At 52.9% G+C, this 24544-nt stretch overlaps 1 protein-coding gene and 2 long non-coding RNA genes across 9 annotated transcripts in view; 2 read left to right on the top strand and 1 right to left on the bottom strand.

Annotated features, from left to right (window-relative positions):
• The window catches only part of PAK6 (p21 (RAC1) activated kinase 6), a 32771-nt gene extending 10340 nt beyond the window's left edge, over window positions 1–22431 (bottom strand). The window contains exons 1-4 of one of the 6 annotated variants that reach the window (XM_073211627.1): window positions 21224–22431; window positions 20337–20420; window positions 10945–11054; window positions 318–526 (exon numbers count right to left, since the gene is read on the bottom strand). In XM_073211627.1, the coding sequence (XP_073067728.1) occupies window positions 318–521 (204 nt within the window). In that variant the 5' untranslated portion in view covers window positions 522–526; window positions 10945–11054; window positions 20337–20420; window positions 21224–22431. Of the gene's footprint in view, window positions 1–317; window positions 588–10944; window positions 11055–11603; window positions 11735–20336; window positions 20421–21223 lie in introns of those variants that run through there. The other 5 variants (XM_017667720.3, XM_017667719.3, XM_073211628.1 and 2 more) reach the window with 5 other exon arrangements.
• LOC108401649 (uncharacterized) overlaps window positions 10874–24544 on the top strand; it is a 34494-nt gene continuing 20823 nt past the window's right edge. Inside the window, exon 1 of the long non-coding RNA XR_005061484.2 lies at window positions 10874–11180. This is a non-coding gene — a long non-coding RNA (uncharacterized lncRNA). The remainder of the gene's footprint in view (window positions 11181–24544) is intronic.
• On the top strand, window positions 11638–21226 carry LOC140843129 (uncharacterized). Of its 2 annotated transcripts, XR_012120658.1 has the most exons (4): window positions 11642–11770; window positions 13154–13199; window positions 16719–16802; window positions 17897–21226. It is a non-coding gene; the product is annotated as an uncharacterized lncRNA (long non-coding RNA). The 2 variants fall into 2 exon arrangements; XR_012120657.1 differs by lacking the exon at window positions 13154–13199 and having other exon boundaries at window positions 11638–11770.

Here is a 24544-nt window from a genome sequence, read left to right as displayed (position 1 = left end):
GGTCCGAATATTGCATGGGGCACACTTAATACTAACAGATTATTTGTTGTTATCTGAAATCCAAATTTTATTAGGCATCCTGTATTTTTATTTGCTAAATCTGGCAACCCTCCCACCCTGCAGAGGGACCCCCCAGGCTCCTCCCTGGGTCACCCAGGGAGAGGCTGATCAGCTGGGAAGGAAAATAGCCAGCTGACTGGTAGCCGGTAATGAGGAGGTTCCTCCAGATGTCTTTGTGGTTTTGCCAGGCACAGTCTTCTGTGGAGTGGGAGAGGCTGAATTGGGCCCTCCGCCCCCTGCCCCACTGCCCACCTTACCTTCATGGGCTGAAGCTGCACTTGGGTGATGCGTGAAGGGTCCACCACTGGCTTGGGGCGCCTCAGTGTGTCCAGGATGTTCTGCCATTGTGGGGGGAGGCCCACGAACTTGCCTTCTTTGGGGTCGAAGGAGGTGTGGACACGGTGATGGAAATTCTGTGGGGCTGAGATCTCAGGGCGTTTCTTCTTTTTCTTGCGGAACATGGTGCCTATGTGAGGAAGGTCAGGCTGAGCCCCAGCAGAGGTTCCTGGGAGTCTGGTGGGGGTTCACTGAAACACAGGTGGCTGTGGTGGGCACTGGTGCCTCAGGCTCAGGACTTCCTCCCCCCAGCACAGCTCCCCTGTCCCAGGCCTGGGGCTCCCCCTCACCTCTCATCCCTACTTCCTTAGGGAAATGACTAGCTCCCAGCAAAGCAGTCCAGAAATAACAAAGGTGCCATAAATAAACCAGCACAGACTACAAACAAGGAAAAGAGGTGTCTGTCTTCTTGTCTGAGCCAAGTCTCCTGCTAAGCAGGCAGACTTTGGGGGTGTGTTTTTAAAAGATGCAAAACCCATTACAAATATCATTCCACTGTCAAAGAACTGGAAAAGGGGGAAAGAGGGAAGAAAGTGGGCAAGCTCAGTTTATGAAGCCAGTATGACCTTGATTCTTAAACTAGATAAAGAGTAGTACAAGAAAAGTTGAATCAGTCTCACTTACCAACATAAATGAAAACCCTAAACAAACTAAGAAAATTGACTCTAGCATGAAAGTTTTTTTGTTTAATTTTTCTTTTATATCACATTCAACTCAGGTTTGTCCCATGATAGTTCAACGACAGAAGACTTGTTAATGTGATATACAACACTGAGGAGAAGCCAACACATTGCCCTGTTTGGGGCTATTTATCACAGGACCAGGAACCCCAGAAGGGCCCTTTTGGTCACCGGGGGCTTGGCTGTAAGTCCATAAGGGCCCCGAGCCAAGGGCACGGCTGGGCTGGTGAGGATGGCGATGGCTGTCGTAGGGGTAAGGCTGTCCAGGGGTGAGACAGCCCACCTCTCCTTCGGCTCCTCTCTCTCAGGTCTCAGAGCTCTGGACAGCACATCACTACACTCATACCTCCATCCCTTGCCTTGTTCACTTGGGGTTTGCCTAAGGCTCTGAGTTCCAACAACTAGGAGTGACAGTAACTATTGGGGCGTGCAGATTTCAGAGAAGGAGACCAAAAATCAGGAGGTAAAGTGACTCTTCTAAGGTGACACTTTAGCCTGGCAGTCAGGGAGCTCCAGTGGGGACCACATGCTGATGGAAGACAAGTAGGGGAGCCCACTTGAATGCTTTTGTATCTGAAGCAGCTCCAAATAGCTCAGTGTTTTTAGAGATGTTTGGTTATTGAGGTTCTTATGTCACCTGGAAAGGTCAACTCTAGATTTGTTGAATTGGATGGTCAATGAGATCAACTGAAAGGTCATGTGTTTGTTTCTTAAATTGAATGTTTGGGTTATTCCTGTGTCTAAAGATCTGAGTACAGGGCTGTGGTATTCTCCTTTGGTTCCTGCTCTGGAAACAGCATTATCCTGATTACTTTACCAGTCTGGAGTAGGTCACAGATCTGGGAGGTACCTGGTGCCTCAGATAGTTGCAGTTTCCCCACTGGGAAATCACCAAGTGTGAACCAGTCTGAATCCATGTCACACCCCTTAGAATGTCAGCCACATTTTGGGACCTTGAGGTTTGGGAATTTACCAAATGCTCCCTATAGGCATAACCACATCAGGACTCCCAAGGACCAAGGACCTTGGCATGAAATACACTTGGACTTGCTGGTGAGTTGTAGGGAGTCTCTACTAATTTGGGGAGACTGAGCAAGCTGACTAAACAATTTTTGCCCCAGTACTATTCAGCTATAAAATGGGTTCATAAGTGACACCTCACAGGGCTTCAGGAGTTATGAAGTGGGCATATTCCCAGCGATTGGGGACTGTTTCTCTTGCTATATTGCATCCCTCTCTCTAAGCTCAGGGTCCTGCAGACATGGGAATGTGGGCAGATGCAAGTCTTTGCTCTCAGATTCACCTGTCAAGGGGCCGTGCCTGACTTCTGGGACCTGGGGACCTCACTGCCTCTCTGCTACGTATGCGTTTCATGGTTTGGTGAAATGACCTCCTCCCTCCCCGCCTTTGGCTCCCAAGAGTCTTCATTCCACAGTTCTGTCCTCACAGCCTCTCAGACAGACCCTCATCCTCGGCTGACTTAGCTGGCAGTATGGCCTTCCTCCTTGCTCTGCAGACTTTTCTGGAGCTGTAGGGACAGACCCTGGAGCTGAAGAACAGCTGGCTAATACTTTTGTGCCCAGAACACCCCTCTCAGCTCTCTTAGCCCCACTTGAGTGCCCAGCTTTTGCTGCAGGAACATGTGGGGACAGCATCTTTAGCAAATGGTCTGAATGGCTTTGCTGGGAGTGTGAGCCCCCTCCAGAGTCCACCCTACCAGTGACTCCAGAATAAGCTCTTCCCAGAGGCAGCAGGCAAGGCCTGAGGAGCAGGGATGGCACAGAGTCCTTCGGTCCAAGGCTGCAGTGGTGAGGGTGGGGAGCTGGTGGAAGCAATGAACCGAGCTCTGGCTTTGGAGGACAGGGGAGTATAGATTTAGAAATCAGAGGTACTCACCTAGCTGGTGGGAAATCCACACCTAAAAGGATGCTGCTGAGACTCATCCCAAATGTGCTGTGACTACCACTACCTGGGCCGACATGATTGTGCACAAAGAAAATCCAGAAAGGCCTACATAAAAACTATTGGAATTAGATGAGTGGACTTAGAAGGTTCCTGCTTCGAGGTCAATATAAATAAAAATCAAATAAATTTCTATACACCAGTGATAAACAAGTAGAAAATGAAGTTTTAGAAAAGATTCTGCAGTACAATGGGAATCAGATACTTGGTCTCTGCCCTATTCCTGGCACATAGCTCCTAAAACCCTTGGAGTCCCGAGTGACAAGAATGTTCACACTTTCAGCCCTGCCCCCACCTCTGGGGAGGGGAGAGGGGCTGGAGAGTCGATAGCCAAGGATTTAGTCAATCATGCCAATGTAAAGAGACCTCCATAAAAAACCCTAAATGACAGGATTCAGGGAGCTTCCAGGTTGGTGAACATATGGAGGTGCCAGGTGCGCGAACTTCCTGCCCGCCCCACAAGGGCAGGGAAACTCTGCGCCCCTTCCCACATACCTCATCCCATTCACCTCTTCCACCTGGCTGTGCCTGAGTTGTACCTTTTGTAATGAACTGGTAAAAGTAAGTAAAATGCCTTCCTGGGTTCCATGAGCCAGTCTAGCAAATTATAGAACCTGAGGAGGGGGTTGTTGGGAGCCCTTGATTTACAGTCAGGTGGTAGAAGTACAGGTGGCCCAGGACTTACGACTGGCATCTAAAGTGCAGGGTGGTGTATGGGACTGAGCCTGTGGGTGTCAGAATTGAATTGAATTATCGAATACCCAGTTGGTGTCGGAGAGTTGGAGAAATGACCTCAGAAGGGAAAAAGCCCTCTCATTTGATGTCAGAAGTGTTATTAGGGAGAAAAAAACCCTCAGATACCATTTACCATTTTAAATTAAAAATACAAAATACCTAGGAATAAACTGAATCAAAGATATGCAAGGTCTCTACATTGAAAAGTATAAAATATTATTATAGCTATTAAAAGAATGTTCATAGATTGGAAGGCTCAATGTTATAAAGATATCAGTTAGTTCCAAAATAATCTACGGATTTGTTTCAGCCTCAATCCAAATCCCTGCATATTTCTTTTAGTAGAAATTGATGAATTGATTCTAAAATGTACAGAGAAACATAAAGAATCAAATAGTAAAGATAATCTTGAAGAACACGGTTGGAGGATAACACCATTAGGTATCAAGATTTATTGTGATGCTATAGTAATTAACATAGTGTGGAATTGGTAACAAGGATTGACAAACACCCCAATGGATAGGAGGATAGAATCCAGAAATAGATCCAATCATTAACATCACTTAATTCACGACAGAGGTGACACCGCAGTAATACAGTGAACAGATGATCTCTGCAATAAATGTAGCTGAAGCAATTAGATATCCATATGGGAAAAAAAAGAATCCTGAAAAATATCATACTCCAGAATTACTGGTTCTAAATGTGAAAGGCCTAACAGTAAAGCCGGTGAGAGTGAGGGGCGGGCAGGAGAGTCTGGCCATTCCCTGCCTCGGGGCCAGTGTCGGGGACTGGGTTAGCTTAGCTGACAGTCTCGCCTTCCTCCTCACTCTGTGGACTCTGCTGGAGGTGTAGGGACAGACCCTGGAGTCCAAGAAGAGCTGGCTGACACTTTTATGCCCAGAACGTCCCTCACCTCGGCTCTCCTGCTCCCCCAGCCCCCACCCCAAGGGCCCAGCTTTTGCTGCAGGAAGGCAGCGGGACAGCATCTTTAGCAAGTGGTCTAAATGGCCCAAGTGTGGTGGGCTCTCCTGGAGTCCCTGACCTGCTGGTAGCAAAACCTGTTCACATCCATGGGTCCCAGAAACAAATTAAGCTACTGAGGTTTTCTTTGTAGCATTCAAAGCAGAATCCTTGCTGGCAGGAGTTAGGGGTAGGAGATTTTTCTAAAGATTTCACCAGGACTGAGTATGAATACAATGTATATTTGAAGGAAATACAGCAAAATGTTTATCGTTGTGCTTGACTGGTGGGACTACAGGTGTTGTCCTCCTACACTGTCTTTCTACTCTTCTAAATTTTCCTTAGAGACAATGGACTGCCTTTCTAAAGAAAAAAACCTTTTTAAACAACAAAAAGAGTGATCCCTGAGGACTGAGTTTCCAAGAGGCACACTCACCCACTCTCACGTCCAATGTTGCCAAGCCATTGGTGTGAAACTCCCAAGACCCAAACAGCTTGCCTCTCTCCAGCCAGCCACAGGGCGGGAGTCCTCGGAGCACACTGCCCGCCCAGACAGGCCCGCGATCTGCCATCGGAGGCTCCATTTTCCACTGTTTCCTATCTCTGACCCAAGCCCAGGGGCCCCTGGGGCTGAGAGGGGGTGGTTCTGCATCCGCCATGAGGTTGCAGTGCTTAATCAAATCAGCCCGTACCAGCCTTTAAAGTTGCCTACCTAGTGTCTCCACATCTTTGCATCTACGCCTGATTCACCCAGTGGAGGAGCCTTCCTCAAAGATACCCCAGAGGAGAAAGGAGGAAGGGGGAGGATTTTCCCTCAGAGAGCCAGCCCCTGCCTTTCCTTCCACCTAGCCTACCAGAAATGGTGTGGGCCTGAGACTCGAGTGGAAGTGGGCAGAGGCCGGGGCCAGATCAGGCTCCAGGCGCCCCCTGCTGCCCCAGCTGCTCCAGCCTGGCTCTGGGCCCAACACAGGAGGAGGAGATGCTGACGATTCCTTCTGAGGTGGGGATGCATCCGGGAGACTGAGGAATGCTTTGAACTTTCCTCTTCTGAATGTCTGCAGACATCATCTCCCTGCCCGCTTGGCTGGCCCGTGACTGCACCCGAGGTGATGGCCAACACTGGGAGGGAGAGCCCTGCCCAGACCAGTTTGAGAAGGAAGCTCACCGGGCACAGCTGCTGCTGAGGCTGCTTCCTCCAGCCGGAGCCTGGCAGCTGGGGAGCAGGTCAGCTCCCGGCAGAGGCCTTCTGGAGGAAATGCTGCCACACCCAGTAAACCCCAGGGTGGAGCTGGTGAGAGAGTTCAGGGAGCTATAGGCCTGGGGTCACTGAGGGGTAGGACTGTCACCTCAGAGGAGCAGGAGACAGTAAGGGAGGTAACTTTTCTTGAGCACCTATTGTATGCTAGACCCTTTCTGAGGAGCAACTCATTTCATACTCACAACAACCCTGGGAGGTAGGAATTATCATTATTATCCACAAGTCCAGGTAAGCTTCAGAGAGGCTAAATCACTTGCCCAAGGTGACAGAATCAGGAAATGACTGAGTTGGAGTTTGAACCCAGATTGGTTCCAAAGCCCCCGTTCTGTGTATGTCCACTCTGAGGGAGCTGGTTTGTTAACTTATCTTCTTCCTGGGGGTATCTGAGCACACGAATGGGCTGAGCATCCTGAGTAACTCACAGAGTGCAGAGAAGGGGTGGGCTGGGGCCAACTCCTCAACCAAAACTGCCAGGTTCTTTCCTGGGCTGATCTGTGAGTCAGAGGCCAGAGGAGACTGGGGCTGTCCTGACTTGCAGGCTGATCCTTTGTTTGGACCAGTTTTTTGGTTTGGGGGTTTTTCTGCCTCGCATGGGGTGGTAAATGTTCCAAAGAGTCCATGTTGGTGGCTGTGAGGCCAGGGCCTGCCATATATATGGAAAGAGCTGCAGGAGCAGCAGGAGTGTCTTCTCCCAGCACAGGTCCATGTCCCTTCGCAGAGTCTCAGCCTAAAGTCAGACGACTTGTAGGCTTGGCCCAAGGAGTGGTGGGCAGAGCTTTGTGGTTAGTGCTACTGTTCCATGGCAACAAGGGGTCTGGGTGGAGGGGACCCCAGAGCAGGACATTGTGTCTAGGCTGGTCTAGAGTCCACAACAGGGACAAGCAGAGCAGCTGTGGTGTGTGGGCCACCCTCTCAAACAGCTTCTCTGGGAGAGGACACAGCCACCGGCCGGGGCTTGGGGTGCCAGTGCCACTAAGCTGCTGGGGCCCTACTAACCCCAGGCTGAGCTGTGGAGCAATGAGGCTTCATGGAAACCTCACACCAAAGCTTAGACATTCAGACGGGCACTACCACTTGAGGCAGCCCTCTTGGGAGTGCATCTACCCATTCCAAACGTGCTGTAGTATTTCCAGAAGCCTTCCTTGAGAACACCTATGGGGCCCATGTTGAGCCAACATCCATTGCTCTCCTGACCTGTTTGTTGCCTTGGGTTTTCACTGGAAATGGTCACCCCCTTTGCCCTCCGCACCTGGCTTTGAGTGGGTTTTGGCTATTTCCATACATCGAATCCCTTTCAAGGAAAGGACTGTTAGATGCTGAAGGGATTCACAAGAATGAGCAGCAGATTGGGAAGGTGGCTTCTGGAAAGTGAGTCCAAAGGGGTTTACAGCTACTCTGAAGGGGGCAGGACTTTGTGGTTGTAAAAGTTCTGAAAGTTGTAAACTGTTAGGAATGAGGCTGGTGGAATCTCCTCCACAGCTGGGTGACTGGGAAGAGAGGAGGTAGCTGCACCCTGGACCCTGCTCCAAGTGCCAGTGAGAGAGAGTGGGGGGGCACACGCAGGGCCTGCCTGCTAATCAGAGCTGCAACCTGACTCAGTATGGCCTGGGGTGTGGGGTTCCTAAATTCCTGCTTGTGACCTTGGCCTACTTTCCTCCTTATGAGGTCTTGGCATTTGTGGTGACAAGGGAATGGACTCATTCCCCTCTACCAGCTTCTCTAGGTACAGAGGAGAGAAAGAGCATCTATTCTAACTCAAGGGACAACTTGGGTATTTTTAGTAATCATCATTCAGGGAGTGCCTAGTGTAAGCACAGGCTCTGGGCTGAGCATTTCACATACAGGCTCTCCTCAGCACAGGCCTGTGAGGTAGGACTATTACTATACTCACTGTGCAGATGAGGACACACATAAACAGAGAGATTAAGTGATCTGCCCAAGTGGAGCAGCAAAGAAGGGGAAGACCTGGGTCTATCTGACCCAGACCTTGATGTACCTGTGGCTGCAGTCAGCTGCCACCTCCCAGCACCCCACCCTGTGTCATTCTTAGGCCCACCCAAGATGTTTTGGGGAAGGAACTATCCTAGGATTATACTTGAGGTAGACGTAAGGCCCCAAGTTCTACAGCACAAAGAAAGGTGCCCTACTTCTGCCACCATCCAGTCACAGTGTGGCCTACAGAGGGCCTTGCCACCCCAACCCCGAGTTGGGTCCTATCACCCTGAGATCAGCAGCTGGGCTGCCTGAGCTTGCTATAACCACTTGGGCACTGGCATCCCACAAACTCTTTCAGCTGGACCCCGGTTGAGAATACCCTGGACAGAAACCAACCTTTCATTGGAATATTCTCATCAGTCAGAAAGATTTTTCTCAAATTTTACATTCTGGAGTTTTAAAAAATATAAAATTATATTATTCATTCATTTATTTAGTAAGTTCATTTATTGTGCATCTACTCTGCTCTGGGCTAGGGGGACCATGGTAAAAATAAACTAAAATATTTACTCTTGCACAGTTCAGTTTGCTTTTCCAAATAGATGTTGCTAGACCCCACTGTGCATGCCCGCAGAAGAGGTAGTGATGCGTGCCCTGTGGGACTTGCTCATGGGGTCTGGCTTCCCTTCTGTCTGTGCCCAACTGTCAGCCCTCAGTGGTGTTTCCAACAGGAGACTGTCCTCTGAACCTTGCTCGAATGTGTTCAGTGATGGGGAGCTCCTACTCTTTCCTGAGGCCCCTGCCCTCTGTGCCTTCATCCCCTCACCCTTCATCCTTGGTGTGGAACTGAGCTCTGGCCTTCTTAGCCTTTACCAGGCATCCAGGTCTGCCATCTGCCTCTCTTTATGTGACATGTGAGTCAGGAGAGGTGGCACCCCAGCACCACTTTTTGGCCCCCAAAAAGGCAGGAGGGGGAGGGGCCTGAAGGGAATTTCATTTGCCCTTCTGCCCAGTTGTCACCTGCAGGGTGGGTGGTCCTAGACCCCGGCTGTGGCTCTCATCGTCTGGCTTGTGAGGGCGCTGGAAGAGCTGCCCCGATCTGTGCTGAAGTGTGGCATGTCCCCAGGATGCTGAGCAGCACCCTGAGCTACTCCAGAGAGGCCCAGAGAGAAGCCGAGTGTGCAGGGCAGAAGCATTGTGCATATGACAAGGCAACACATCTGGGCTCCCGGCACTGGCCACCATTCCCACACTCAAGTCCCAGTGGACCCCCAGGGGAGAGATAATGGGGCTATTGTTGAAAAGAATATGATAATAAAGCTCATTCAATCACTTGTGTCAACACTCCAGCTGAATGAGAGACCAAAGAGCCAGGCTGGCCAGCAAGGGAAGGTCAATATTGACTTAGGCCGGCTCTTGGGCCCAGCTCCAGCCTGTGTGCACAGGGCTGCACTTCAGCAGCCGCTCAAGCCACAGCCATGCTCTGACCTCTGTTCACTGGACTTGGAATCCTAACTGCTTCCATGGTTCATGGCACGGCTTTCCTGGGCACGGGGTTATCTCCAAGGGAAGAGTGAAGAATGACCTTCCAGGGTGGGCTGCAGTGCTTTTTATTAGTATATTTAATGGTCACAACTCTATGAGGTAGATATTATAAGCTCTGTTTAGTAAGTGAAGAAAGCAAGGGCTCAGAATTGTCTGAGATGATTAAGTGTGGAGCTGTGATTTAAATGCAGATCTCTCTGATTTCAAGCTCCAAATTCTAAGCTTCTCTAACATGCGGGACACCCAGGGAAATCAAATGACCTGCCCCAGATCACACAGCTACTTAGGGCAGAGATAGGACTGGAAGCCTCAAGTCAGAGGCTCCCTCCGCTCCAGGCAGTGCCTGTGGTAACAGTGTGTTCAATGTTACCCAGGCCACATGAATGCATGTGACATGTTAGAGTATGTGGCTGTCTCTGCCTGCAAAGCCAGATCCCCTTCCAGAAATGGCTCCTGCCCCGGGTCACCTCACTACCCACCCTCCATGGACTCTCTGCCTTTACTTATTCCCATCACTTTGCTCTAACACCCTCCACAATCTCCTGCCACAGAGCCAGACCTTCTCAAAGTTCTTCAGCAGTGACAGCTGGAGGCTGAGAGGTGGCTCACTGATGGGACTGTTCTACATTTATCAGGACTCCTAAGAGGAAAGCATGATCACCCCCATAGTGGGGATGAGAATGATGTAGAACAACTTGCTTAGGGAATGAAAGGCAAAGTCAGAATTTGAACCCAGCTCTTTCTGGTTTCAAATGTATTCTCAGCCACTGTGCTCTGTATGCACTGAGGAGAACTCACAGCATTGGAGCATATACTACATCAGTCACAAAAGAACCTAGCACAGACAGAGACCTGAGCCCCATCTCTTCCCCCACCTAGGAAAACAAGTCAGAGGAGCCTACAAACATGAGAATGGGGCAAGATACAGAAAACACAGCCTATATCCTGGGAACTCTTTCCATCTTAGTTCTTGGTGTTTCTAGTAGCATCTGTATTCCAGATCCGACACTGCTGACTGAGTGAGGGAAAAGCTTCAGTGATTTTAGCATGTTGGACATCTGGAGAACAAGCTGATATGTTGGGATGTGCCAAGCAGCACCTCGGCCTGGGGCTGTCTCCTGGCCTGCTCAGCACAGACCCTGGGCCTACTATTGCCCTTCCTGTTGGGGAGCCTCTTTCCCAAGCAGGAAATTAGTGCATTGGCCTTGGTGAAACTGCCTCACCCCAAGCAAGCATCAGACCTGATGACAAGCAGAGGCTGGGCCAGCGGGCAGGGCGGGGTATTTGAAGCCCTGCCGTTTGCTGTGGGCATGGGTGGTAGAAGTAACAATGAACATCCACTGAGGATTGAGAAATAGCACCTAGAAAGGATTACTGCCACTGCCTAGTAATACCAAGAACAGGCCAGCCCAGGAGGGCCATCTGCCTGCCCACTGGACACCCTACCACTGCTGAAGGTCTCTCACTCACCTCCCGGCGGCCCTTCTCACCACTCCTTCCTCCCAACTCCTCACCTTTCAGTGGGCAGAGGTCTCAGGCGCTGAGGAGCTGAAAGACCTTCCCTGGCCAGTCCTCTGAACCTGGTTGAAACAGATTAGAAGTTCATTGACAAATGTATAAGTGTCCTCGAGGATACTGCGACTGGCCGGAATCCAGAGCATTCGGAACCATCCCACACCCGCCTCGCCACCGAGCCACCTTCTCAGGTGAAAGGGGAGGCGAGGCGCACGGGGAGGAGGGGCTGGTGGGCGCAGCCCCCTTCTGGGCCCTCTCCCCTCTGCGCTCAGATGCCACGAGGCCAGCCGGCCCCACCCCGCAGGCCCGAGTGGGCGCCCTGGGTCGGGAAACCTCCCAGCCCCGAGCCCCACGGCCCCAGCCGGGGGTGGGGCGGGAGCGCTGGGCGCCCCCGCGGAGTTAAGACCGCCGAGGAGGCCGCGCCGAGCTCTCTGTCCCTGAGCCCCAGGCGTTCCCACCCGGCGCCCGCGGCCCCAGAGCCGCTCCCGGGCGTACAGGGCGCCGGTCCGCCCCGAACTTCGGGGAATGAAAACCCGGGGCAGGCGGCCGGGCGTGCCGGGAGGCCTGTCCCCTCCTCCCTGTCGCTAGCCTTCCGGGGTGGCCGGTGCACCCACCTGCGGAGCTGCAGGCCCTCGGAGCGCCGGGAGAGGCGGCGAGAGCCGGGCCCGCCCTCCGCGGGAGGGACCTCGGCGTCGGGAGCAACGAAGAAAGGCCGCGCGTACTTGTTTGTGCAGCGCCGGCTTCACCTGGCCGCGAGTTTGATTTCAGGGTGTGGCCTCAGGTAGGACACGGCGAGCACAGAACCCGGGAAAAGGCTCCGAGGGATGCAGGGGCCTCAGCCAGGAGTCCCCCTGTCCGAGGGGCGCCACCCCCCAAGCGGCCCCGCTCAGCCTTTTCCCCCTAATCGCTCGGCTCCAGCCGCGGCCGGCCCTGGCTGCTACCTGCTTGGGGCCCCACGGCCCCTGGGCGGCCGCGCCGAGGCCTGACCTGTTATCTGCTGAGCGCTCGGCTGTGTAACTTTCTCTTGCAGCTGCCTGCTACGGAGGCCACTGGCCGGCTCCTCTGGCTCCTCGAGGGGCAGCGGGGCTGACCGCGCCGCTCACACCCCCGGAGGGCACCTTGGCCTGCCTGTCCCTCCTAGACAAGGCCCTCAGACTGTTTTGGGGGTAACCCCCTTGTGCAGGCAGGAAAGTGGGATTTAAAGCGATTCCAGTTCCCTCGTCAGAACTTGCTTAGTTCTGAGAACCTCTGGCCTTGGGAGTCTCAGGTGCGGTAGAGACCTCCAGGAAAAGAAAGCTCCCCAGAGGCCTGCACCCCTAAACAGAGGATGGGCCAGTTACAGAGCTGGCATCTGCTGGTTGTCCCCAGGAGTGCCCTGCCCTAAGGAGCAGGATGGCCACTCAGACTGGCTCAGTCCTGGCTGTCCTTTGCCTGCTTTTTTTGAATTAGAGGGTGGTTTCGCCTGTGTATATATGTTGTGGGGGAGGCGTGGGGGACACCTGTCTGTTTCTTCCCCAAACAAGATAGTGAGAAGAACCTTACTGTCCCAGGCTTAAGTCCCCAGAAAGGGCTGTGTCTAACTGAGTGCTGAGGGATTCTGGCTTGGAAATTCAGTACATCTGGACCCCAAATGGCTGGGTGACTGCCAGTGTCACAGAGCAGGGACTGGGGACTGTGCAGGGGTTTTTGACATTGTTGGGCACCTCAAGCTTTAGTTATTAATTAAGGTCATGCCATGTACCATTTTTGTTCACTGATTCTTTAGATATATCAATGCAATTTATGGATCAAGCATTTGCATATGGACTCTATTACTTATGCACAATTTAGTCAAGGCTCCTACCAGACAGAGCTAAGGGGACTAGAGGGAGTTCATTGGCCCCAAACAGGCCTGCATTCCATCTGGATGCACCACAAGCCCTGATGCCCTTAGTCTCCCTGGGGAAAGTATGGTGGTGGCAGGGGTGGGGTGGGGTTGGGGGGCCACAAGGGTGACTGTGAGCTGGCCCTGTGAGCCCTGGGAGAGTGGCATGGAAGCCAGGCATCTAAGTGCAGGCTAGGTGCAAGCCCCTGCCACCTCCCTCCACAGACTAATGCTTAAATTTAGTCTCTGCTCTTCTCTTTACTCTTTGTTTTTCCTCCTTTTTGTGTCTTTCCCAAGCAGATTCTTTCTCCTTCCTCTGATGGGGCAAGACTGCTGGCCTGACCCTGTAAGCTAACCCCTGACCAACTGTGGCCCAAAAGGAAGCTGAGCCTAGGATGAGGGGCCCATGTGGTGGGGAGAGGGCAGGTGATACAAATAGGGCTTTCCCCACAGATCAGTTAGTTACCCAGGGACACAGGAGCACTGGCTGAATGCCAGCTGTGAGAAGCAGGGTGTGCTGGGTGGTGGTGGTGGTGGGGTGTGCAGGCTGGGGAGTTGGCTGCTGAGGATTTGAAATGAACCATGAATCAAAGCTAGAATGAAATGCATTACGTTGTTGAACCTAGAGTCAACACCCTAAAATTATTTTTTACTGACTCACAAATGCACACATTTCCCTTAGTACCTTAATACAAAAACCACAGCTTCCAGCGGTACTCTTGAACTAGTCAGCGACACACTGTGAACATTAGAATGTTATCAGGATTGAGCTGGCACTTGATGTGGTTTGAATCCAGGTGTGGTTATCACAGAAAGGCTACTAGCCTAGTGCCATCTTCACCCTGTAGGGAGTAAGTCTAAGAAACCCTGGGGTCCTCCCATCTTTGGAGCTGTGATGGGGTTTGGGACTTAAGAGAGGCAGAGACTCCCAAGTAAGACTGACCAAGGAGGTAGTAAGTCCCCCATACTGGAGGTATTCAAGAATCCAGATAATATCAGTCAGATATGCAGAGAAAAGTTTCCCATACTGGATGCTAGACTAGGTTAGGGACCGTCTTAGGCACATCGCAATCCTCTAGCTGCACTTCCAGGCATGTCTTCAGGTGGGGCAGCTGCTCTGGGTTGGATGAACATCTGCAAACTGGGGTGGCCAGGATGCACAGAATGGGTCCTGAGTGAGTAAGTCCTGTGTGTGACTCCCTCTGCTTCTCTATCCTCCTCTGATCCACACCCAACTCAGCCCTGCCCAGGAATAGGGTAGAACAACAGGACAGGAAGAGCAGGAAAACAGTCTGGGGGACAGCATCTCCTTCAGCATCCACATGCCTCCCTGTGGCTGTTTCTAGGCTGCTGTGCCCCACACCAGGAGAGGGACCGGGCACACCCTCCTTTGAAGAGCCCTGGTGGCTGGCAGAGGCCTTCTGGTTGAGGGGTTGTCTATGGACTGCCACTCTACAAACTGGGCAGGGGCACTGGGAACTGACATTTCACCATGGGCAATGGCTCTTGGAGCCTCACCACCTCTGGGGCATCAGCCAGCCAGTCTTTCTGGGAGGGTGTTGGACAGGCACACTGGGCAGGGTAGGTACTTCCCAGGTACCTCAGCCTGTGGCTGTTGGGGCTGATGTAACTATGAGCACAGCCTGGGCTGAGAGCTCAGGTCAGGACCAAAGAGGAAAGATATGATTGACCTATGGTTTAGAGAAACAGACTCATTACCCTTTCCTTCACCTTTCTGCTGTGTGAAGTGAAAAGCTGCCTGGGGACCAGGGGCACTTCCTGAGGACCAGGAGCACCACCGACAAGCCTTCAGTCTCCTTCCAGGGCTCCTTTTCTGGGTGCCTCTGTCTGCCCCTAATAACAGTAATAATGCCTGCTACTTATGGAATGCTTGCCATGGGCTCAGCCCACACTAAGCTACTTACACATATTCTCTCACTCAATTCTTTACAACAACCCTGGCCTAGAAGTACTATACTATTATTATTCTCATCTTACACATGAGGAAACTGAGGTTCAGAGTGGTCAAGGAACTAGCTCAAGGTCTTGTAGTGACTGAGTGGTGCAGCTAGAATTTCAACCCAAGTGTATCTGCCCCCAGACTATTGTCTCTTATCTCTGTATTGCTCTGATGTCCCTGGTTCTAAGGACATGTGGGGTCAAATCCTGGGAACAATTGGTGGGGTAGGCACCAGTCTTGGCCTTCTTATGTCAATAGTGACCACCACCCAGGAAGGGTGAGTGGTGTGACACAGAAGTGGGGGTTATCCTTCTCTCATTTCTGACAAGGGCATGAGGACCCCCACATGGCACTGGGTGTGAGGGCAGAGGGGGCCTCAGTTTCTCCCACCCTCTCACTGAGGCCCAGCTAGATTTCCCCAGTCAGGAGCCTGAAGTCCCTTGCATCAAGCTATCTGTCCTTCCCATACACAGACTGGGAACAGGACCATCAGGCTCATGGCAGCACTCCTGGGTCGGGGGGGCTGGCATGTCCTCTTGCTACTTGACTCGAGGAAGCCCTTGGAGCCTGGGCTCCAGGAGGAGTAGCTAGTTGCCCACTCATCCCGCGGCCCCCAGCACCAGGAGAGGGGCACTCTTTGGAGAAGACCCCTTCCTCCTCCTCCCTTTGAGGCAGTCCAACATCATTCTCTTCCTGCTCTTGGGGTGGCTGGGCCAGAGTCTCTCGTCTTGACGGTACCAACTATCTCTCTGTGCTGATGGGGCGGAGAGGTAGGTGCAAACTTCTGAGGGTCTGGGAACGTGAACTAAGGGAGCTGACATTGCCAAGCCCCTGGGACCCCTACACAGGAGGCAGGCAGACAAGAGTCTAGCTGCAGAGAGCATGGATTCTCACAGGATTGGAAGCCTCTGCCTCTCCAGAATTCCAGCATGTCCCAGATTCAGTTTCTTGCTGTGTATAATGGGGGGAGACAGCGTCCTTCTCCACTGGGAAGGTGATGGAATGATGCGGTACTGGCGTACAGGGGCCCTGAGGACCAGCACTCCCAGAGTGAGAGAGGTTCTTGACCCTTAGCCCTTACAGTTGCTAGCAAAGGCACCTCCCCTCCCCCAGGCTGTACATGAACACAACTGCCCCAGGGAGCAACAGAGCCCTGATTGAGGTGGCATAGAATCCTAGGGATTTTCCAGAAGAGCTAGCTGCTAAATCAGCCCAGCAGGTCTATCCACTCCAGATTCTTGAGAGGATCCCCTGGTGACAGCACTGTCTGGGCCCAGTTAGGTGTTTGGGGAAAATCCATGGGACTCCCCTGTCTGGCTGCTGCACAGATGAGTCCTTCTGCCACCTTGAACTTCAGCTGAGGGAAACTACCACACCCAGGAGCCTCCAGCCTCTCTCTGCCTGGCTTTTTCTAAAGTTCTGCATCTGTACTAGGCTTCCTCCACCAATAGGAATACATAGGCTGTCTTCCCCAAACATGTACTCACACTGGGGACTGCACCTGCCTGATAGTCCCTAAGGGGCCTGGTGATCTGAACAAGCCACTCAGATGTGGGGGTCACTGTCCATCCACCTCAAAGGGTGGAAGCAGGGGCAGGGCAGGCTGTGGTACCCTGCCCAGTTACATGGGGGTATGAGCTACCCTGGGGAGGGCTGGGAACAGAAAAAGCCACCTCTGTGCTAAGAACACTCATTTTAGAGACATCATAAATTAATGTACTATTTTCTCACTCTGATCACTGTGCAGCCCCTGCTCTTACTGGGCTCCAAAGTTTATGGGCGTCCAAATGTCTATTGCTGGTAGTTTAGCTCTCTGACTGGCATCTTCCCTGGCAGAACTAACAGCTGGAAGCCTCTTGAATGGAGGCCCTTCACTGTCCTTTCCTCTCTCTTCTGAGCCTCCAGTGGCTGCCTGGGTCTGAGACTGGAGCAGGACTGTGACTTGCACCCATGCCTCGGAGCCGAGGGCCAGACAGGCAGGAAGGACAGGTGAGTGGGCGGAGCAGAAGGCTTGTGTCTGAGCAGGTAAGGGCACAGGCCAGAGCCCCAAAGAAGGACAGAGTGAGGAAGCGTGATGTTGGCTGCCTGAGCCCCATTCACAGCCCTCAGGGCGGAACACCTCAGCTCCAAAGGCACAAAGTTCTTAGTTCTCAGAGCTGTACGGCCTCTTGGGGGCCTTAACCGTCTGGCTGTAGAGCTCATGGAACTGTGCTTTTGGCACCTGCCCTGGGTCAGTGTTAGAAGGCGTCACCTGTCTGTCATTTGGTTGGGCTGTGCTATGCTTAGAGGGCCCTGGGGGTGCCAGGCTGCTCTGTGTGGTTAGGAAGAAGCTCATTTTCACGTGCTTATTTCCTCCAGCATATGAAAGTCTGTCATGCTCGGGGTTTGCCTTGTTCTTTTAGGTAAACCTTTCCTAAATTCATAGGACAGATAACTTTGGTAGAAAAAGCAAAAAGTCTCTGAGTCTGAACCTTAGGGTTCCTGAGCATTTCTCAGTCACTTGCCCGAGTGATCAGGGAGCCTGCTGTGATTTCATCTGGCCCCTCTGCACGCACCACCTTCAAGTTTGTGTTTCAGATGGAGCTTATTTGTATAGTCCCTAAAGGAATCAGGGCCACTATGGGACAAAATCCCAGAGAGGAGTAGACAGGCCTCTTGATTCATTCACTATGTACAGACCATTTCAAGTCCTCAAGATCTCAAACTCTAGACCCCAGAAGGCAGCACCATCTAAACTTACCAGGCTCAAGTCATTCCTCACAGAACCTCATTGGACAAACAGTTTGCAATTTGGGAAAAATATGGATCTGATATTGCTTTTCCTCCCAGCGTTATAGGGCACGGATCTATCATCATTCTGAGAGCTTTAGCTTTTTTTCAGGGCAGGGTTCTTCCAAAGCCCCCTCCTCCATGAAGCCCTTTCTGATTCCCCTGAAGACCTCAGTGTGGTCTCTCCCTCCTGGCACTTTGTTCCTCCAACACTAATAATCATCCATTGATAATGTTATCTTTTTCTGAGCACTTATGGGTCAGCCATGCTGTTGAGAGTATTTACATGTTGTCTTATTCAATCTTCTCAACAGCCCGACCTCACAGATACTCTCTGTCGGACAGGAGAGGAAATTGAGAGGAGAGAGCTGAGGTACTGCTCTGAGGCCACCCAGGCAGGAAGAGGCAGCTCTGGGCCTGACTCTCACCTGCCTGACTCCACGCAGGTCACCACCCACCCTCCTGCCTCTTCGCATGCTTGTGTATCTCTGGATACTAGTCTTCTGCCCCCAGCTGTAGAAGTTGCTTCTTTCTTTGTGTTCTCAACTGATCTTTTTTTGTCCATCTTTATTAAGTTCTATGTTAAGAACCATCTTCCAGTGTCAATCTAAACTTACAAATTACCTGGACTGGATGGGTCGGGCTGGCAACTTCAGCAATGAGTCTGGGGCCCAGAATGGGCAAAAGGTGACCCCATGGATCTGAAGTCCGGCTGGTTTCTGTTAGGACTCACCCCAAGCTCAGCTTTCCTTTTTAGTCCTCTGCTGAAGGGCTGTAAGCTTCCCAGTGCAAGCACTCTGTCCCTTCATTTTATCGGCACCCCCTCCCACCCTTCCCACCACCAGTGCTTTGTTCTTCATAGTCAGGCAGTCTGTGTTCCCACCTGCAAGCGAGGGAGTCAGAACAAAGTGCCAGCTGCCACCCCCAGGTGCTGCCTGGAGCTGCCCTCTTGCCAAGAAAAGACAAGCTCCCCTTTCTCTCACAGCTCACACAGCTCACCTTAGCCCTCAGGAAGGCAGGAGCTCTTCCTGCCTCCAAGGCTTCCATTTTCCATGCTCTCTTCCAACCTGTGGGCTAGCCCACTTCTTTTAGGGGCAGGCCGCAGAGCACCTGCTTATGAAGATTGTTAGCCCTCTTCCTACTGCCCAAGTGCTGGGAACTGTGCCTGAGCCCTGGGCCTTTCCAGTCACGGTGTGGAGGGCACCCTATGGGGAAGAGCTCAGTTTCAGGCCACAGAATAGCTTCCCATGTGCCCTTGCTGCCTTCTGCACCCAGGGCACAGGGCATTAGAGATATCTCTGGGGCTGTTGGGTCCAGAATGCAGTTTCTTAGTGTTGCCGCCTCCTCCCTGGCTGGTCCATCACAGAGGTGGGCAGGTATGAGAAAGCCATCCATCCAGAGCCCTCCAAAAATCCTGCCCCCTGTGTCCTGGCCTCTACCCTCTGCTCCCTCCAGGCCCAGCCAGCTCTGCCCTGCTGGCCTGCTGTTTGTCTGGGGGTCCACAGCTTTTGCTACTCTGCCCCCCAGCTAGGCATTCAGTGTTGCTCAGCTCTGCAAACACTGGGGACTCCCAGGCTTGGAGTCACCTTTTATGAGGAGGCAGGAAATACCCCCACAGCTGGGTCGTCTTCCTCGTCCTGGAGCCAGGTGTGAGGGCTAGCCGAGTGGCAGACACTTATGGGTTCATCCGGACTTTGGGTCCATGTGCTCCCCCAGGACAGAGGGCATTCTGGGCCACCCTTGAGAATTATTAAGAGTGGGCTTTGCTGTGGCTGGAGCCCCCAGACCTGCCTGCATCGTCCCTCTGCCTGGCATACCACAGAGAGCTCAGATCACAAAGAATTGGTCTGTCGGTGGGGGACTGGAAAGTCTGTGCAGCCCCCGTAGTCCCACCTTGTGTCCCCTCTCAGGTGCACAGAGCGTTCTGCCAAATCAGGTGCTTCCAGAAGACTTGCAAACCCCATCCTGAGTAGGTGTCCTTGTCACTAGGGTTTCCAGGTTTGCCACTGCTGCGCAGCAGAGAGGACCCCTTGCTTGGCCTGAAGGCCTTATTCCCGGTTCGATGAGCTGCCGTAGAGCTTAGCCAGGCAGCCCAGAGTTCATCCTTTCCTGGAACCCAGTTCCCACCAGGGTCAGCTGAGGGAAAGATCCCACACAGGAGCCCGTGACCTTGGAGTGTGATGCCAGGGAAAGAACACACTATACTGTGTTAGTCTCACTTCTTGGTGGGGCCCCCGTGCTGTATAACCCCTCCTGGAGCCCACTAGGTCACTGACCAGGCAGCAGGGGTGGGGAGCCCGAGGCCTGTGCAGAGGGATAGTACTCAGCCAGGCAGCCCCCTAAACCCAGCCTGATGCCAGTTTCAGGGTCTGAGTCTGTGCCAGGGCAAGCATAAGGGCATGACTCAAAGCCTGGGTTCCAGCACTAAATATCTGTGGGATGAATATGTGGGGGGAGTGTCCCAGAGGTGGGGAGGTGAGAAGGTCCTCCTGGAGGGGCATCCTGGTGGTACTGGCTTGACCCAGCAGGAGGGGGAGGGAAGGGCAGGAATAGCAGAAACAAGCATTTCTCCCTTTGCCCAGGAAGCCAGAGGCCAACTTGGACTGGGCTGTTTCAAAATCGCTCTGGTAGGGGAGTGGCAGGTCTGCAGGGCATGGGGCTCCTCAGCCCCTGCCCCAGATGGCGGGCAGCCTGGACGCCTCGGTGCCCACCTCTGCCTGGAAAGCCTCGCCCCAGGGGCCATGGGGACCTTACCTTGGCACTCTTCCCTCGGGTAGCTGGGACTCGAGCTCCCCACTGCAGGCTGCTGCTTGTCTCTAGCCCAGGAAGCTGCACTCCCTTCAGGCAAAAAATCAAAAAAGAAGGAAATGAAGAAGAAAACATCAGTTCTTTTTTCACCCTGCCGCTTCTCCATTTCTCCCCGAAGGCTCCTGGTTGCTGTTGTCCTGTCTCTGCCGCACGTGGCCTCCTGCCTCCGGCAGCTTACTCACCGGTGTGCCTACCAGCTGCATGGGGGAGGTGGGCGGGGGTGGGGGGCTCACCCCTCCGAATGACACACGCAGGAGCATGCCCTGTGGGGACGGGGCTCCAGGATCTGGCCTGAGTGCCGCATTGAACAGTGGCCCTGGCTGGGTCCTGAGTGTGGGGAAGCATGCCCTGGCCAGCACCCTTCTTAGGGAGCACATCCCTCTGAACTCTGCACAGGACCCACATGGTGCTGACAAGCACTGCATGGGCGAGTGGCAGAATCCCTTGGTAGAAGCTGTCTCCTTAGTGCCCAGGGCTGTCAGAGAGGGGGCAGCTGATGTACCATCCAGCCCCTGGAGGGTTGGCTTCCATCCTTGGTCTGCCCCTCTGGGTCACTCCCTACCTTGGCATCCTGCTGTGTCTGTCTTGTGGACTCAGGGACAGCTGGGCCTGTGGGAGCTGGAGCTGCTCCTCCACCTGCTCAGGCCAGGTACTTGGTGTCCATTTTCCACAGCACCTCTTGGGGCTTTGGCGGGCCTGCCAAATCCCCTATGCCCAGCTCTCTCCCAGACCCCCCTGCCACCCCCAGCAGGGGGACAGCACCCGTGCTCTCATGTACACTTGCGTGCTCTCTCATACACATGTGGAGCCACACCCAGCACAGAGCCACCTACCTGCCCAGGCAGCCTAGTCCAATCCAGCCTTGCTCTCCAAATGCCACTCTGACCCTAGAAGCCACTCATTTGCAGAATATCCCGTGGGAGATGTTCAAAGCCAGTCTGGGAGGACTCCAGTTAGCATGGACCAGCCTTCCCTTCTTTCCCGACATCTCCAGAGGACATGGCAGCTTGATCACCATATTCTGCTATTGTACTTTGCCGGCTGGTGTCTCTCCCCAGGCACCTCGGGCCCCTACAGCACCTTCCATATCCTTAGGGGGTGGCTGCAGAGTTGTGGCAGGTCCCATCTTCCTCGGAGCCCAAGGTAGGGGGTGGAGAGCTAGAAGGGGAGGGACTCAGGTGCAGCTCCAAGTTTTCAGCTCCCAAAATAATCAGATGCAAAAGGGAAGGGAGAAACCTCCGGGCCAGCAGGTGACTCAGTGCTAGTGGGCCGGCTTAGTCACCTGGATGGCTGCTCCTGGCTCCTGGCACATCAGGCAGGGAGCAGTGCCCTCCCCCACCTGCTATCAACAGCAGGGCTGTCAAAGGTAGAGTGGCCCAGGAGCGCCAGCTGGCCCAGGGCTTCCTGGCAGGCGGCACTGGCGAGCTCTGGCTGCCTTCCCCGTGCTGGCTGCGGAGGGCTCCTCCTCCACCGCACACCCAGGCTCACTTAGGGATTTCTCCATTAAATCCTCAGGCAACGACCTACTCCTTTAGGGTGCTGAGCTGCTCCAATGTTGCTTGGCAATTTTGATATCGTCGGAGGTTGCCATGGGGAGGAGGGTGATGTCATTGACACACAAAAAAAACCCCACTGAATTTACAAATCAGCTGGGGCTGGAGCTATTTATAAAAAGACGTTTTTCCCCTGCCTTCCTTTACTGAGGGGGAGGGAGAGGATGGGCTGCCTGCTTGGCTCAGTGGAAGCCTCCCCCCAGTCTCCCAGTAGCCAGACTGCCCGGGCGCTCCACCCCCGCAGAGTGGCAGGACTGAGACCTGGCAGGCCCTAAGCCATAGCGGGCTGAGCCCTCTTTTGGGGGTCTTGGCTGGCTGTGAGGTGAAGGGCGGAGAGAGTGGCACGTGATGGGTGCTGGGCAGGGTGAGTGCCGGCTTCCTGGCTTGGCAAGGACCAGAAGCCAACCACTTAACCGGACACCTTCCTGTCACTACTTCTGGTCAGAAACAGGGGCATGTGCAGGTAAGCGGCTTGAGCGTGCCCCCTGCCCCCGCAAGCTCCCCCGAGTGCACGACAATGCCCTCCCTACTTCTGAGCTTCCCTGGCTCCTTTTCTTCTCCAGTGTACAACTGTGGGTGCTCAAGTCCCAGTGCAGCTCCCTGCTCCTTTCTGCCACACTCACCCGCACTCCTGGAACACCGCACTGTGGCTTCCACTGTCACCCTAGACATGCTCGACCCAGAGGCCCCGCCTGGCTGCGGGGGTGCAGGCACAAGCCCTGCTGGCCATCTCCGGCTCCTGCTCCCCAGCCCACCGTAGCTGATGGCAGCCAGAGGGAAGCCTGCTGTTTTCCTTGACTTTTCCCACCCCCAGGCCCTTACCTCCAAGGTGGCACTAGGTTGCTCATAATATTTTTGAAAATTCTTTCATACATATTCTTCCATAGTGAAGTAATGTGGTGTTTGGTGAAAAGCCCAGGCTCTGAGTTTTCACACCTGAGTTCCCATCTCAGCTCTGCCGTTCATCAGCCAAGGTTTGGCATGAACTTCAGCATGTTATTTAACCAACTGAACTCAGTTTTCCTCATCCATAAAGTGGGGATGAGTTCACCTGCCTCACAGGGCTGTCGGGATTAAATGAACAGAGCTCCAGGCACAGGGACTGCTCATCCTGGGAGCTCTTCTTAGTTTTCGTGATGTTTGTTGTTCATTCTTACCCACCCACCAACTGGTGGCAGGTTAATCTTCCAAACCATGACCCCAGTCTGTCCTGTGCAAAAGTCTCAAGCTGCACACATAGACATTTTGACTGACTGCCACTGAATTGGACCACATGACATTAATCATAAAAACTTCAATTAGTCAGGTCCTCTAGCAGGCTTGGAACCCACCCCAGCTCCATCTTGAGAAGGAAATAAATTTTTTGACAGCCATCAGGTAATTAACTCCTAGCACTGATGAGAAGCCTGGAGAATCAACTGCAGGACAGAAGCCAGAGCAGCCTCGAGGTCTCCAGGCATCAGGATGGACTCTGCAGCCTCCACACTCCCCTGTCCCTGGACAGAAAGTGCTCCCCCCATGCATACCAACTAGTGCACCTCTGAGTCTGAGAATCTGGCTGGTGGGTTCACTGCCCACCTCTGCCATTGGTGGAGGGGAGGGTATCCTGGCACAGTGCTTCTGTTGCCACATATGATGTGGGGAGGAAAATTGGGGTGCTGTTACTAAAGGAAAGGGGAATGGGTGCTGGATGCCAAAGCCAGTCAGTGGTCACCACCGCATCTTTGCCATTTTTCCTAATCATTTTTAATTCCCGGGTGTGATAATCAGCAATTGTTGATTGTTTTCTCTTCTTGTTTTCGTGGACTTCTGAAAACTGATGGCCAGCATAAACAGACCTGTCTCTCTACTCTGTAGTGTTGCATGACTTCTTGTGCAACTATCTGCAAACTTCGATCTAATTCTTTTGTAGGCCATAGAAATTAGGGGATCTGCCAGCCACTGGGAGAAACACTGCAAAGCCCAGCTACCTGTTGCAGGGGGTGGGCAGGCAGATGCTCATGTTCCTGAGTCAGTGGTGTGTTCTGTGCCCTTCTTTATGCTGCAGTCACCTCTCTGCTCATCCCAGCAGGCTGTGAGCTCTTCGGGTCAGGAAACCCAGCATGGTTCTTGGCATATAGTAGATACTCATGAAAACTTTGTTGACTGAACAAATGAATGAACCTCTGAAGAGGTTCTATGGCCATCCTTACTTAGAATATAGTGAGTCATGGAGCTGAAAGGACTCCAGAGTCATCAGCCCCACCCTTCCTTGTACAGGTGAGAAAACTGCAGCTCTGAGAGATTAAGTGACTCAGCAAAGCCTCAGAGGACATTAGAGGCAAAGTTGGGACTGGAACTCAGCTTTTCTTCCTCACGCCCTGATGTTCCCTTTGCTGCCTACACAGCCCTTTCTAGCTCCAGCCCTGAGTGTGACATATCTGTAATTCAGTCAAAGGCAGCAGCCGTGCTGTCGCCACGGGTGTCTGCCTTTGAACCTCAAGCCAGGGAATTGCAGCAGTGTGAATCAGCCAAAACAGTGTCCTTACAATTTCTTCTTAAAAATTTTTTAAAATTTTGGTATCATTAATATACAGTTATATGAGCAACATTGTGGTTACT

Source organism: Manis javanica, chromosome 8 (genome assembly GCF_040802235.1).
Source record: "Manis javanica isolate MJ-LG chromosome 8, MJ_LKY, whole genome shotgun sequence".
In the NCBI taxonomy this organism is placed as follows: Eukaryota; Metazoa; Chordata; class Mammalia; order Pholidota; family Manidae; genus Manis; species Manis javanica.
The sequence above is the reverse complement of the archived record's forward strand: the minus strand, read 5'-3'. Positions and strand labels throughout refer to the sequence as shown.